The sequence below is a fragment of the Chlorocebus sabaeus genome, chromosome 25, assembly GCF_047675955.1.
Source record: "Chlorocebus sabaeus isolate Y175 chromosome 25, mChlSab1.0.hap1, whole genome shotgun sequence".
Lineage (NCBI taxonomy): Eukaryota > Metazoa > Chordata > Mammalia > Primates > Cercopithecidae > Chlorocebus > Chlorocebus sabaeus.
Genome location: NC_132928.1, coordinates 13,770,045 through 13,784,231, shown reverse-complemented (window position 1 = coordinate 13,784,231; position 14,187 = coordinate 13,770,045). Strand labels below are relative to the sequence as shown.

The following is a 14,187-nucleotide window of genomic DNA, read 5'->3' as shown; positions in this document are numbered from 1 at the left end:
ATACCTTTTTGGAAGCTGGAAAGTAGATGAATGTGGCAGAGACAATGCAATGTGCTCAGTGATGTCTGTCTGCCTTTTCTCTCTGGGAACATGGGATGTTGAAACCTGGCTGCAGTAGGAGAAGCCACCTGACTAGATATGTCTGTGTGACTAGTGCATAGAAAGGATGTACTCTATATCCAGGTATGAACTGCCTGTGTGCAATTGTCCCCTCTTGCGCCCTTTCCACTATAATCCAAGGGCTGCGTGTGAAGCATCACAAGATGGAAGGGGCTTCGGTTCTAGAGATGTTACTTGGAAGACAACTGCCTAACTCATAATGAATTGCAATGTAAAAAATTTAAAAATAAACAAATTTGCTAAGACAGTAGATCCTAAATGCTCTCATCACAAAAAAGGAAAACAAAATGCAAAATGCAAAAAGAAACCATCCTAACTTCCACATAGAGGTTCACTGTCGTGAAATTTTAGTGGAGCAGGATAAAGAGAACATCTTCAAGAGCTTTCGTAGGAAAAGAAACATGGTTACCAACAAAGAGATAGGAATCTACATATCAATGGAAGCTTAAAAGATGCAGAAATGCCTCAAAATTCTGAGTAGACATAATTTTTAACCTGGAATTGTATATCCAACCAAACTATCAATCCTGTTGGAGGGTAAAATAATAGTATTTTTATACATTAAGCTCTCAGAAAATTTACCCTCTATACATCTATATACAAGAAGATAATTCTCCAAATGGAATGAAACTTGGAATCCAAAAACAAAAACAAAAACAAACAGAAAAAAAAAATAGGGAAATCAACATAGGAAAGAGGTGAAAGGACTTCCTGAGTTGATAGCTTAGGGAAGACCTAATGGGCCCGCTATGTAAAAATCCCATGGTGATTCATTTCAGATTGGAACAGGATATAAATGTCTCCAAGTGACAGGTCTTCAGAAAACAAAATAAAACCTACAGACTAAACATTATTATGTAAAACACACTACTTGATTCAGCATGGAGAAATACTGTCCTTATTATAATAATTTAACCAACCTTATGTATTATATTAATCATTCATTGATACAAAGTGCTTGCAGGGCTTCCAACAATCTCATGAGTTATTTTACATCCCACAGTTTACAAAGTATATGTGGTCCACACAATTACTGTGTAGTTGCCTCATTGAACAAGTGCCCTTCCACTGTCTGTGACCAAGACACCCATTTTTAGTGGTCTTATGATGACAAATTACTACAGAACATGGTAGCATGTTTGTTTTTAAAGTTTCCACGGTTCTTTCCTTAAATTGATAGGTTTCTGGTGTCCTGGGTCAAGTTTAAGACCCACATACGTGGCATGGCTGTGTACGAACCATCACCATATAAAAACATAAGTGATTACACCCAGAAGCCTATTCACTCACTTTTGACACAGGCATTTGCTCATCTTTCATTGTCTAAGGGAATATGATATAAGTGCAACTAAGCAAATTTGCTAGATCTAAGGTCTCTATCAAAGGAAGGTGGTGGATGATGGCTGGTGGGCTAGGGAGAAGAAGCGGGAATTTCCTCCTGTCTCCATCCACAGTGCTCCCAGGTATGAAATGGCACCATGCAGAGGCCCCAGACGACCTGTGCTGGCTCTTTCAGCGGCACACAGACTTTCAGTCCTGCACTAATCTGAAGTGCTGGGTAAAGCTTCCCTGAGAACAGCTAATCATTATTAATTCCTTTAGAATTCATTGCAATAACATCAATCATAGCGAACTCATTCGGTATTAATATGGATGTAATGTGAAAATGAATAATGCACACAGGAGTTTTTATATTCCTATTTTAGAAAAATAGTTATGAACAATGTATTTCTCTTTCCATTGTCAAATCAGCGCCTCCGAGAGCTTTTCTATCAATTACCTTCATCATCATTCCAGTTGAAATCTTGTCAGAGCAAACATATTTCAAAGGATTATATCCAACTCCATTACAGCATTTCTGGCTCTTTGGAATAAGTTCAGTCTCACAGCATTTTACTGGCACTGGGTCATTCTTTTTAACATGTGCTTTAGACTCTCCACTGGAAGCTGAGCAGCATATGGTATCTGACATATTCACATAATCCTGCCCACAACAGAACATCCCTGCAACAATAAAATGTTATATATGAATATGAAATAGAAAAAGGGAAGAAAACTGAGGCTGCTATAAAGTTTGGTATAAAAATGTCAGACTCAGGCAGTTGCTGAAATGGTGTAATACCTAAGGTAGCATTTCCCTACCAAGGTGATTTAAATGTGCAGTGAGGGTCCTTCTTACCAAGAGCACTAGACACTAATTAGGAAAAGAACACACAAGAGGAAGTGTTCGAAAATCATTCAGCTGGGCCAAACTTCTCTCATGCTTCATAAAAAGAGATAGGATTTCTGTCATGAAAACTGCCTGCGCATTTCGTGATGATAACATCTTGTTGCAAAGGAAGGTTAGTTAAACTATAGGGACTCTGAGAACGCTCTAGAAATTCATAAGGGAGAAAAGGTCACTCAAGTACTCTGGGATAAGAGCCCAGCCAGAGTGGAAAAGTAGCACCATCCTAGAACTGGAAGCCCTGCAGAAGGAGCAGTGCAAGTTTTGGCTTAGCTTTATTTAGGGTGCAAATATTTGCTTCTCGTGAATTTAGCTGCAGTGGTAACCATTCTTTCTTAATGAGATGGATTTGGTATTTATTCAAAATCAGCTGAGCATGTTCACTCATCAGGTGCACTAATCAGCCACTATTTTCGAGCCACATTTTGTTCTAGACCCATCACAGACTTGGGTGACAGGCTGGGGGCAGCGGCAGAAAGACCTTGTAGAGAGGATCACTGATCCCCACATCTAAATGAAAGATACATATACCTGAGATACCAGATAGACATTTTCTCCCACCAAATTCAGTTTAATTGCCTGCATTTGCACCATTTAGATATTGCCATCGAAGAGAAATGGCAGAAATGTTAACATTAAAGCAGGAATAAATTAACACTACTTGAGTCAGATCAAGCTAGAAATCAAGGTGCCTATACTGTATGTCACAGTGTTTTTATATTAGAATTTATATCCAGTTATATAGCAGCACAAAGTGATGAATGATTTATTTTAATTGGAATTTTGTTTGTTTATTATTAGTTCCGACTGATAACATAAAGAACCTCAAATTCAAAGTGCCCTGGGGTCCTGAATTGTTTAATCTGGTCCTGTGTAAACATCTACATTATTAAAGACACTCGAATCATAGATCAAAAGTGCTTTTAAAAAAAGTCATTGAAAGTAGACATTGGTTTGGTACGTGCCCTAAGAAAGATGTTTATTCACACATGCCTCCAAAAAACCCTCTCATTCATCTTTTTACTTACAAAAGTCTCCTCATATTAAAAACTCTTATTTATGATTAATGATATATACTGATCCTAACAGAGTTTTGGCATACCATGTTTATCTAATGTGATAACTCTTCGAAGTAATTGATTTAAAAATTAACTGCTAAATTAATAATTTTAGTTGTTTTAACATTTCCAGGAAAAGTTATCTGAAATAAATACACAGAACAGGGCTCATTTTAGTCTGAGTCTTGATTATGGTGGGTATATATGTGTGCATGTGTGTATGTATAAGTACATACACACAAATACACATATTTATGTGTGTGTAGATATGCATGTATGTATATGTATGTGTATATATACACACAAATACATATAAACATATACATACACGTGCGTACACACACGCATATAAACTAAAAAGAAAAATCCGTAGCTTCAAGTTTTCTATTGTTTGGGCATTTTTCTGCCCCTTCTGATTAGACATTTAAATACAACTGTGGATTCTTTACTGTTAATTTTTTCTCTGGCAGTTTTCTTAAGACAATTCATGTTTGTCTTTTAAAGAGCAATCAAAATTTGAAAACTGGTCTTTTAGGGAGTGGAATATATTCTCCCCCTCCCATTCCCACATTACTTCATGGTTTCACTATACTTTAAGTATAAAATAAAAATGCAGACATTGACCTAATTTGAAACTCCTAATCAGTCATCTGATCACTCTGAGGGACTTCTGACAGGTAAACTAAAATTTGGATAATGAACTGCTTTTAAACTAGAAAAAAAAAGATGCCTTCTTTCACGAAGAACTTCATCTTTGTATTACTGAATTGAAATTTTCAGCCAAGATTTCACTCACATAACAAGAAGTGACTCCCTTTCTAGTTTCTTTGGTAAACCATTACTTCTTTAATTATTATCAACCTTGTTCCAGTGTGATAAATTGCTAATTACTTAATACCCTAATCAGCGTTCATTCTTTGCACAGATAAACTGTGACAGTGCCATTAATTTAAATAGTAATTTCACTTAATGGCCAGAACGGCACACCAGATTTTTATGCAGCATTTTCTGAAGACTGCATCCATCACTGCAATATTCTGACATAAAGATGTCTGACGTGCACTAACTCACTTAGGGAGAGCAGATGTTGCGGAGCAGAGTTTGGTAGTAATTCCCATAGTGCATCACTTCAGCATGAATGAGCTGCAAATTCAGAGACAGACAATCTTCTGAAACTGCATTGCAATAACTTTTGACCCCTACCTAATTTATCACATGTAGCACTTGACTTTTGAACTTTGACACATGGAATGCACAATTTTAAATATGCCCAAAGAAAAACAAAATAGGTCATGCATTATTGATGGATTGGTCCATTCTTCCAGAGCCTCTTCATTAAATTTGTACAAAGGTGGAGCGTGTCTTTGAACAAGATGCAGATGTTATTAAAGTGGTATAGTACACATTAAACTAGTAGATGTTTATTTTTCAGATCAAAAAGCATATATTGTCTTTCTAAACTGTATATACATCCAGTGGTTTCCATTGATTGGACACAACTGAGAAAATAGTGGAGGAAAAGATTTTTACTCACAATATTATTAATACTTCAAATATGTTACCAATGCTTATTTCATATCTGTGTCTCAAAAGAAATGCATTTATAAACATATCTGCTGGATGACTTTCTAAATAGTTAAGACTGCAAAACTAGGATTCCATTTTTTTTTTTTAAGAAGACCAAGAATTATGTATCATGCCTTTGAGATAAAAATAATATAGTAGTAAAATCCAGTCTGGAATATGACAAATCATTGTGAAACCCTGAGATTGTTCATGGGGACCAAATTTTAAGCCAAGGGATATTTTAGGCCTCGAAGAAAAACAAGATTTGTGATTAGTCATCCTTAGGACAAATGTATAACATTTGTGGCAGAGCATGAAAGAAAAGAAGTTCACGCTTGTCTTCACCAGTAGATGGCTCTGTGACTACCACCACAAAACTGAGAGGGTAGAGTAAAAACGCTCCCCAAATCATTGTGATACATTTTATAGCGTTGATATATTACACTTTTCAAAAAAAAAATCATTATGTTATATGGAAATCTTCCAGGGAAATGCCTTTTCAATACCACCCTTATACCATGGACTTCTGTGATTATACTTCCCTCTGCAAAATTCCCAAATTCCCATCTTATAAAACAAACAGTGATAGTTATTTGTTTTACTGAAGTCAGAGTCCAGGACGTGAAAACTCAGTCTTGTGTTCTGAAACAATTTCAACCCAGAGTTTCACATCAAAGGTCGCATGGACAAAATTTATAATATAAATAAGTCAATATATTCCAAAGTCATCTCATGATCAGTTTCCCATGGCTAACAGAAAAAATCTGTCCTCTTTGAATGAAACAGAAGTTTTAATTTTCACCTTTTCATACTAAGGGATATAATCAAGTCCAATCCAAGATTAATGGCATAAATGATAAAGCCATATAAGCAAACACTAAGAAAAAAATGAGTAATAAATAGGTTTAAAATCTATTCAAAGAAAATGGCTAAGAATACATATCCACTGAAATGACGCGCATGACTTTCATCCCGAGATACCTGTATAACACTTCTACACAACTCATCTGCCCAGAGAGAGCACTAAAAACATAAACGCCACCCCAGCACTTCTGTTCCAACAGCATCTGTTAATTCACTCCATTTATAAAATACATATTGACAAAGACAACTGAACTGGGACCAGGGAGATTTGATTTGGTGTGAGAAAGTCAATTCAATGTGATTTTGTTAAAGGGCTCCTGCAGGCAAATAAAAGAGTTTAAGTAATAAAGTACATAAAGAGATGTTTTATGAGCCAGCCCGGTCTCGTGGCAGGCACACAATGCCAGCCAGCGAGAGAGGCCAGGCTTAGGAATGATATTATGAGATCCAAACCCGTATGTAGCAGGTATGCTGTTTGTCGCTAGGTTGAGGAGAAAAAGGGCCATATGGATATTCTGGAAGGTCATTAAGGTCACAGTCATTAGGGGCGACAGGAGTGAACGGCAGCAGAGAGAGGAAAAATACATGTGGAACCTGTCTATTTTCAGTGCAAACTGCAGGAAGGAAGGTCAAGAGAATAAAAAGAGATTTTTTTTTCCTTTGTAAAACTATTATTCCTTCAGTCCACTATGATTATAAGAGTTGGCAGAGCTGTAGAATACCATAAAAAACTCTAGAGCTTATCTTGATTTACAGGAGTTGAGGGCTGTCACCACTTGTGTAAGAAATGTTTGACTGGCATGCAACATCATCTTGAAGTAAATAAAAAAGTGATTCTGAAATTTGAGTTCATGGATGGAGTTCAAGGGTGGATAAAATTACAAGAAAATTTTTGTGTGTATTCTATGCACTATTATTCAGAGTGAGGGTTTGTAACTTTCAAAATATTCAAAAGGAAAACAAATTAAGAACCACTGTCCTAGTGGACAGTAACCTCCATTCCCCTTCTTAAAACAGATGCATTTTATTTTATGGCAATGGTGTGCTGACTTCTCTTTCCTTCTCTTTTGCATTTGTTCTGCCACCTAAATTTAATCTTAAACTACAGGTCTTATCATCATATTGACTCTTCCCTGAGTGCTAAATAATATTCAAATCCTAATATTCAAATCCTTTTGCCTACTCAGATTTATCTCCTTTCTTCCTTACACAGGGTGTATACCTCCTGTAGTCCTCGCTACTATTTGTATTTTACGGATTGCTGATTTCACAGTTTAGTTCAAGCCATGACTGCCAAAATCATACTCACTCTTTGAGATTCCAATCCAATGGAACAACCCCCTTCATTACTTTGACTGGAGTGATCTCTCAGTCTTAAGAATATGCATGCATTCATCCCTCTCTTATGGCCTGTGTATAAACTTGTAGGTACCTTTCTCCTCGATTAGGTTGTAAGTTCTTGAGGATAAAAATGGAATCTTGGCCATTTTTACAGTTGCCAAGCACCAAGAATGATATCTTGAATATGGTTATTACATAATACATATTTAACAAGGAAGGAGTATGGCAGTAGACTAATTCTTTTAAAAAGCTACAGATGAACAAACACACTAAAATCAAATATTTTGCTGTCATTTTTAAACTCTGATGTATTAGAGTATACAGGGGGGAACACTTCTGCATCCTCCCTGCCACCTTGGTTCTGTCTTTAATAGACCTGTTATTAGTTACTTCACCTAAAGTAGGAGGAGAAGGTGTTCAACAGGTTAGTCACAGTACAGGATAACTAATTAATTGCCATAATTTTCTAGTAGACATTACTATGACTTTAAGCAGTGGTTCTCAAATTATGGTCTCAGGATCCTCTTATAAGCTTACAAATTATTGAGGACCCCAAATATCTTTTGTTTATATGGATTTTACCTGTTGATATGTACTGTGTTAAAACTTACAGCAGAAATTTTTGAAATATTTATTTATTAATGTATTTAGACATAAAAATAACAAATCCATAACACGCTAACATATTTATGAAGCACAAATATGGTTTTCTTTTTTTAAATTATACTTTAAGTTCTATGGTAATGTGCACAACGTGCATGTTTGTCACATATATATACATGTGCCATGTTGGTGTGCTGCACCCATTAACTCGTCATTTACATTAGGTATATCTCCTAATGCTTTCCCTCCCTGCCCCCAACCCACGACAGGCCCCAGTGTGTGATGTTCCCCCTCCTGTGTCAAAGTGTTCTCATTGTTCAATTCCCACCTATGAGTGAGAACATGTGGTGTTTGGTCTCAGGATCCTTTTATACGCTTACAAATTATTGAGGACCCCAAATACCTTTTCTTTATATGGGTTTTACCTGTTGATATGTACTGTGTTAAAACTTACAGCAGAAATGTTTGAAATTTTTTTTTATTAATGCATTTAGACATAAATATAATCAATCCATAACATGCTAACATATTTATGAAACATAAACATGTTTTTCAAATAAAAAATAGTGAGAAGAATGACATTGTCTTATATTTTTGCAAGCTTCTTTAATGTTCAGTTAAGAGAAGGCAATTTAACTTTCTCATTCTGCATTTGATCTGTTGCAAATTACATCATGTAACCTCTGTAAAGCTCTGCTGTACACATACGAGAGAATGAGAATTAAAAAGGCATATAGTAGTTTAGTATCACAGGCATACCTCATGTTATTGTGGTTTGATTTATTGCACTTTGCAGATACTGCTTTTTTTTACAAATTGAAGGTTTGTGGCCGCCCTGAATTAAGCATGTGTATTGGTGCCAATTTTCCAATAGCATGTACTTGCTTCATGTCTCTGTGTCACATTTTGATGATTCTCACAATATTTTAAGCTTTTTCATTATTATTATAAGACAGAGAGCTTAGTTGACGAGTGTCCTGTGTGTACTGACCGCTTTACAGACCAGCCTTTCCCTTATCTTTCTCCCTCTCCTTGGGCCTTCCTATTCTCTGAGGCACAGCAATAATGAAATCAGGCCAGTTAATAACCTTACAATGGCCTCTAAGTGTTCATGTGAAAGGAAGAGTCTCATATCTCTCACTTTAAATCAAAAGCTAGGAATGATTAGGCTTATCGAGGAAGGCATGTTGAAAACCAAGATAAGCCAAAAACTAGACCTCTCATGCCCAACAGTTTGCCAAGTTATGAATGCAAAGGAACAGTTCTTGAAGAAAATCAAAATACTCCTCCTCTTCTTCCCACACCTTCAACAGACCTTCTCTTTTCTCTCCCACTCCTTCTTGAACATATCTTTTCCCCTGGACAATATCTCTTCATTACATCTTATAAGGTATGTGAGCATGATGACCAATCTGGTGGGTCTTATGACCTTCAACCATGGTCCAGTTAAGATTTCTATTTCACTTATCATGAATGATAAGTGAAACAGCCTTATTGCTGATATGAAGAAACTTTGAGTGGTCTGGATAGAAGATCAAATCAGTCACAACATTCCCTCAAGCCAAAGCCTAGTCCAGGCAAGGCTCTTACTCTCTTCAATCCTATGAAGTCTGAGAGAGGTGAGGAAGTTGCAGAAGAATGGTTGGAAGCTAACAGAAGTTGGTTCATGAGGTTTAAGAAAAAAAGCCATATCCATAACATAAAAGTGCAAGGTGAAGCAGCAAGTGCTTTTGTAGAAACTGCTGCCTCAAGTTACCCAGAAGACTTAGGTAAGATCATTGATGAAGGTGGCTACACTAAACAACAGATCTTCATTGTAGATGAAATAGCCTTGCACTGGAAGAAGATGCCAACTAGAGCTCTCATAGGTAGAGAGAAAAAGTCAATGCCTGGTTTCAAAGTTTCAAAGGACAGGCTGACTCTCTTGTTGGGGGGCGAAAGCAGCTGGTGTCTTTAAGTGGAAGCCCATGCTCACTGACCACTGCAAAAATTCTATGGCCCTTAATAATTATGCTAAATCTATTCTGCCTGTGCTTGTAAATGGAACAAAAAGGCTGTATGATTACATATCTGTTTACAATATGGTTTACTATGTTTTTTAAGCTCATTATTGAGACCTGCTGCTCAGAAAAAATATTTCCTTTAAAATATCAATACTCACTGACAATGCATCTGGTCACCCAAGAGCTCTGATGGAAATAGACAAGAAGATTAATGTTTACATGCCTATTAACACAGCATCTATTCGGCAGCCCATGGGTCAAGTAGTCGTTTTGACTTTCAAGTTTTTTTATTTAAAAATATATTTTGTAAGGCTATAACTGCCATAGATAGTAATTCCTCTGATGGATCTAGGCAAAGTAAACTGAAAACTTAGAAAGGATTCACCATTTTAGATGCAATTAAGAATATTCATGATTCACGGGAAGAAGTCAAAATATCAACATTAACAGGAGTTTAGAGGAAGTTGATTCCAACCCTCATGGACCACTGAGGGGTTTTAGACTCAAAAAGAAAAAATAACTGCAGATGTAGGGAAATAGAAGGAGAACTGGAATTAGAAGTGAAGCCTGAAGAGGTAATTGAATTACTGCAATCATAAAACTAACAGATGAGGAGTTGCTTCTTAAGGAGGAACAAAGAAAGTGGCTTCCTGAGATGGAATCTATGCCTGGTGAAGATGCTGTGAACACTGACTTCATATTTTAATTTTATTGTTTTTAAAAGCCTCACCTCCAATAACATAAGTGTCAGGCCTCCCAAAATCTGGATCTGACTGTGTGGTATTTAGCAAGTGGAAACTAATGTCTAATATCTAATATCTGAACTTCAGTTTCTTCATTTTTAAAATGTAGATAATAATAGTACCTATCATGTAAGATTATTGTGAAGATTATTTGAGGTAATAATATATAAAATATTGGTAGAGTGTCTTAGTATTCATTCAAAGATACTTATTGCTATTAATATTAGTGTTAGCTTCATACAGTAGAATAGGGAGTAAAAGAATTATAACACAATATCATTATAATAATTTCGTATACTATTTGCTAGGAAATATTCTTTTCATTCATAACCAATGCATTCATGTGTGGGATTTTTTTTGGTGGACATGACCTTTTCCAGAGGAAAAAAATTGATGTGTTTTTATGAAATACATGAGATACATGTAAAAATTGGGAGATTACATTGTTATGTGTTAAACAGTATGTTCCAAATTATTGCATTAGATATAACCAATGTGAGCTTTAATTACATATTTGTTTTATTTCTAGGGCAAATTTCTCACTCTCCCTGCTTCTCCGATCCTCCATCTACTGAAAGGTAGACCTGGGTCCCCTACCTGGAAGGCGATTGTATGCCACTCCTTCTTCTCCACCGCAACACTCTAAATCGTTGCTCACAATCTGTCTGCCACAGCACTGCTGGCCATGGCCATCATGAAGCCTCCCAGCACAGCAAATCTGGTTTCCTGAGGTGGAGTACGGCATTCTGCCACAGCAGGAATCACCAATGCCAACAGAAACCCGATTGTGCTGTTCATCTGGACAGCATACTTCACCTGTCAATTTAGGACAATAATAATCATTACATCAGTTAAAAAAATATGCTATGACTCACAATTAACTTTTATCACAATCATCTTGCGGATCCCAACTGATTGACAGAATTACTAGAGAGAATATTATCATATTGGAGTTGCAAAATTTCCAAATGACTCCAAAGTTTTTGTGTATAAACATGTGTGTCAGATCAGATACACACAGGGCAACATACAAGTAAGTCTATGTTGTCTATTTCCTCACATCAGGTCTGGTGACATGGATTATGTGGCATTGTAGAAAAACATCTAGGAATACTTTTTTGTTTTGAGTAATTTTCTTTTGGAAAGTAGACTGGATTCAAAAACCAACTATTGATACATTTATATTGCTTATGATTATAATTTCCTAAACCAAACTATATTTGTACAACCAAACAAAAATACTCCCATTGGGAAGGTTAATTACATGAGAGGAGGTAAAAAATACTGTATTTAAGTCAGTGTACTAGTACTTCTTTGGGTTATGTCACACACTGAATTTTGCTACATTTCTCTTCACAGGACAGTCTGGGAAACCTGATATAAGAATAAGATAATCCAACAGATGTGGTGCTTTACGCCTGTAATCCCAGCACTTTGGGAGGCCAAGGCGGGTGGATAATTTGAGGCCAGGAGTTAGAGACCAGCCTGGCCAACATGATGAAACCCCATCTCTACTAAAAATAAAAAAGATTAGCCAGGCTTGGTGGTGCATGCCTGTAGTCCCAGCTACTCAGGAGGCTGAGGCACGAGAACTGCTTGAACCCAGGAGGCAGGAGGCAGAGCTTGCAGTGACCTAGGATTGCTTCACTGCACTCCAGCCTGGGCATATCTAAAAAACAAAAATAAACAAACAAAAAAACAGACTTAGATAATCTTTTGCCTGCTACCTTAAGATCAAAGGACCCAAATATTCTAATTACCAAGAGTTAGCTTGTTTGTTTGTTTGGTATAAAGACAACTCTAAAAGACAGAAAATTTTGTAAATGGCTTCCCTTAAGGATACTTTCAAAAGAACTAAAAAAAACTTGGTGGATCTAAAATCCAAACTTCATTTTCCCTTCTCTATCTCATGACCCCACCATGGTTGGCTTCCCTCGTGGCCCTCCGAACCCCGACTTCCTTCTCTCTCTTGTCCTGCTCCTCCTCTTCTTCCTAGACTTTCAACAGACCTTCTCCCCTTTTCTCTACCATTCTTTCTTGAACGTATCTTTTCCCCTGGACAACATCTCTTCATTATATAAGATATGTGAGTATGAAGATCAATCTGGTGGGTTTTATGGCCTTCAACCATGGTCCAGGTAGGATTTCTATAATCCAATTAATGACTTGTCAAGCTTTCTTAAGAAATGGCACAAATCCACTGAAGAACTTAGGACTGCCTTAGGGATTTGTAGTCCTGGACTTCCTCTTCTCAATTAGTTCACCTTTGGGTGAGCACTGGATATCCTAAAATTTGTTGAGTAAAAGCGAGATGTACTGTTTACCAAAATGATGTAAAAATATGGGACAAGATTTAACTATACATAGATATATAAGGAGTATAAAAAATGGGACAATAACTCTTAGCAGCTAGCCTTGAGATCTTTTCTGTCCAAATTTATTGGTCAAAAATCCATCTCACTGGATGAAATGAACAAATTACTAGAAACATACAACTTACCAAGGAAACTACAAGAAAAAAGTTAAAATCAATAGCTCTTATGAATATTGATGCAAAAATCTTCAACAGAATACTAGAAAACTGAATTCTAAAGCACATTAAAATGATTCTGCAACATGACCAAGTGGGATATATTCCTGGAATACCAGGATGGGTCAATATATGAAAATTTAATCAATGTAACACATTATATCAATAGAAAAAAGGGGAAAAAAGAAACACATGATTATCTCAGTTGATGTAGAACAAATATTTGACAAAATTCAACGTCTTTCATTATAAATCCACTCAAAAAAATAGGAATAGATGAAAACTACCTCAACATAATCAAGAGTATATGAGAAAAACCTATACCTAATGTCATACTCAACAGTGAAAGACTGAAAACTTTTCCTCTAAAATTAGAAACAAGAAAAGGATGCTACCCTTTGCCACTTGTATTCTATATAATATTGGATATTACAGCTAGAGCAATTAGGCAAGAGAAAAAAATAAAAGGCTTTCAAATTGAAAGGGAAGAAGTAAAACTATGTGTTCTCAGAGAACATGACATCATATAGAGAAAACTCTAAAGATTCTAAAACAAAACAAAACAAAACAAAACAAAACCTGTTACAACTAATAAACAAATTCAGCACAGTATCAGGATACAAAGTCAGCATAGAAAAACCAGGCATGTTTCTATACACTAAGAATGAATAATCTGAAAATAAAATTAATAGGATAATTTCATTTACAATAACATCAAAAAAATGAAATACTTAAGAATGTGCTTACCAAGAAAGTGAAAGACTGAAATACCACAAAATGTTGTTGAAAGAAATTAAAGAAGACAACCAAATGGAAGAACATCCCATGTTTATGGATTGGAAGCCTTAATATTGTTAAGATGCCAATACTGCTCGAGTGATCTACAGAATCAATTCGATCCTTATCAAAATCCTAATGCTTTTTGCAGAAACAGAAGAAACCATTATAAAATTCACATGGAATCTCAAAAAACTCCAAATAGTCAAAACAACATTGAAAAAGAACAAAGTTAGAGATCTCACACTTTCTGATTTCAAAACTTACTACAAAGTTATAGTAATCAAAAGTGTGTTACTGGCACAAAGGCAGACATATAGACCAATGCAATAGAACAGAGATCCTAAAAATGAAC

At 36.0% G+C, this 14,187-nt stretch overlaps 1 protein-coding gene across 1 annotated transcript in view; it reads right to left on the bottom strand.

Annotated features, from left to right (window-relative positions):
• The window catches only part of USH2A (usherin), a 785,943-nt gene that overhangs the window by 158,368 nt on the left and 613,388 nt on the right, over positions 1–14,187 (bottom strand). Inside the window, exons 49-50 of the mRNA XM_007988447.3 lie at positions 11,123–11,341; positions 1,901–2,124 (exon numbers count right to left, since the gene is read on the bottom strand). Of these exons, the coding sequence (XP_007986638.3) occupies positions 1,901–2,124; positions 11,123–11,341 (443 nt within the window). The remainder of the gene's footprint in view (positions 1–1,900; positions 2,125–11,122; positions 11,342–14,187) is intronic.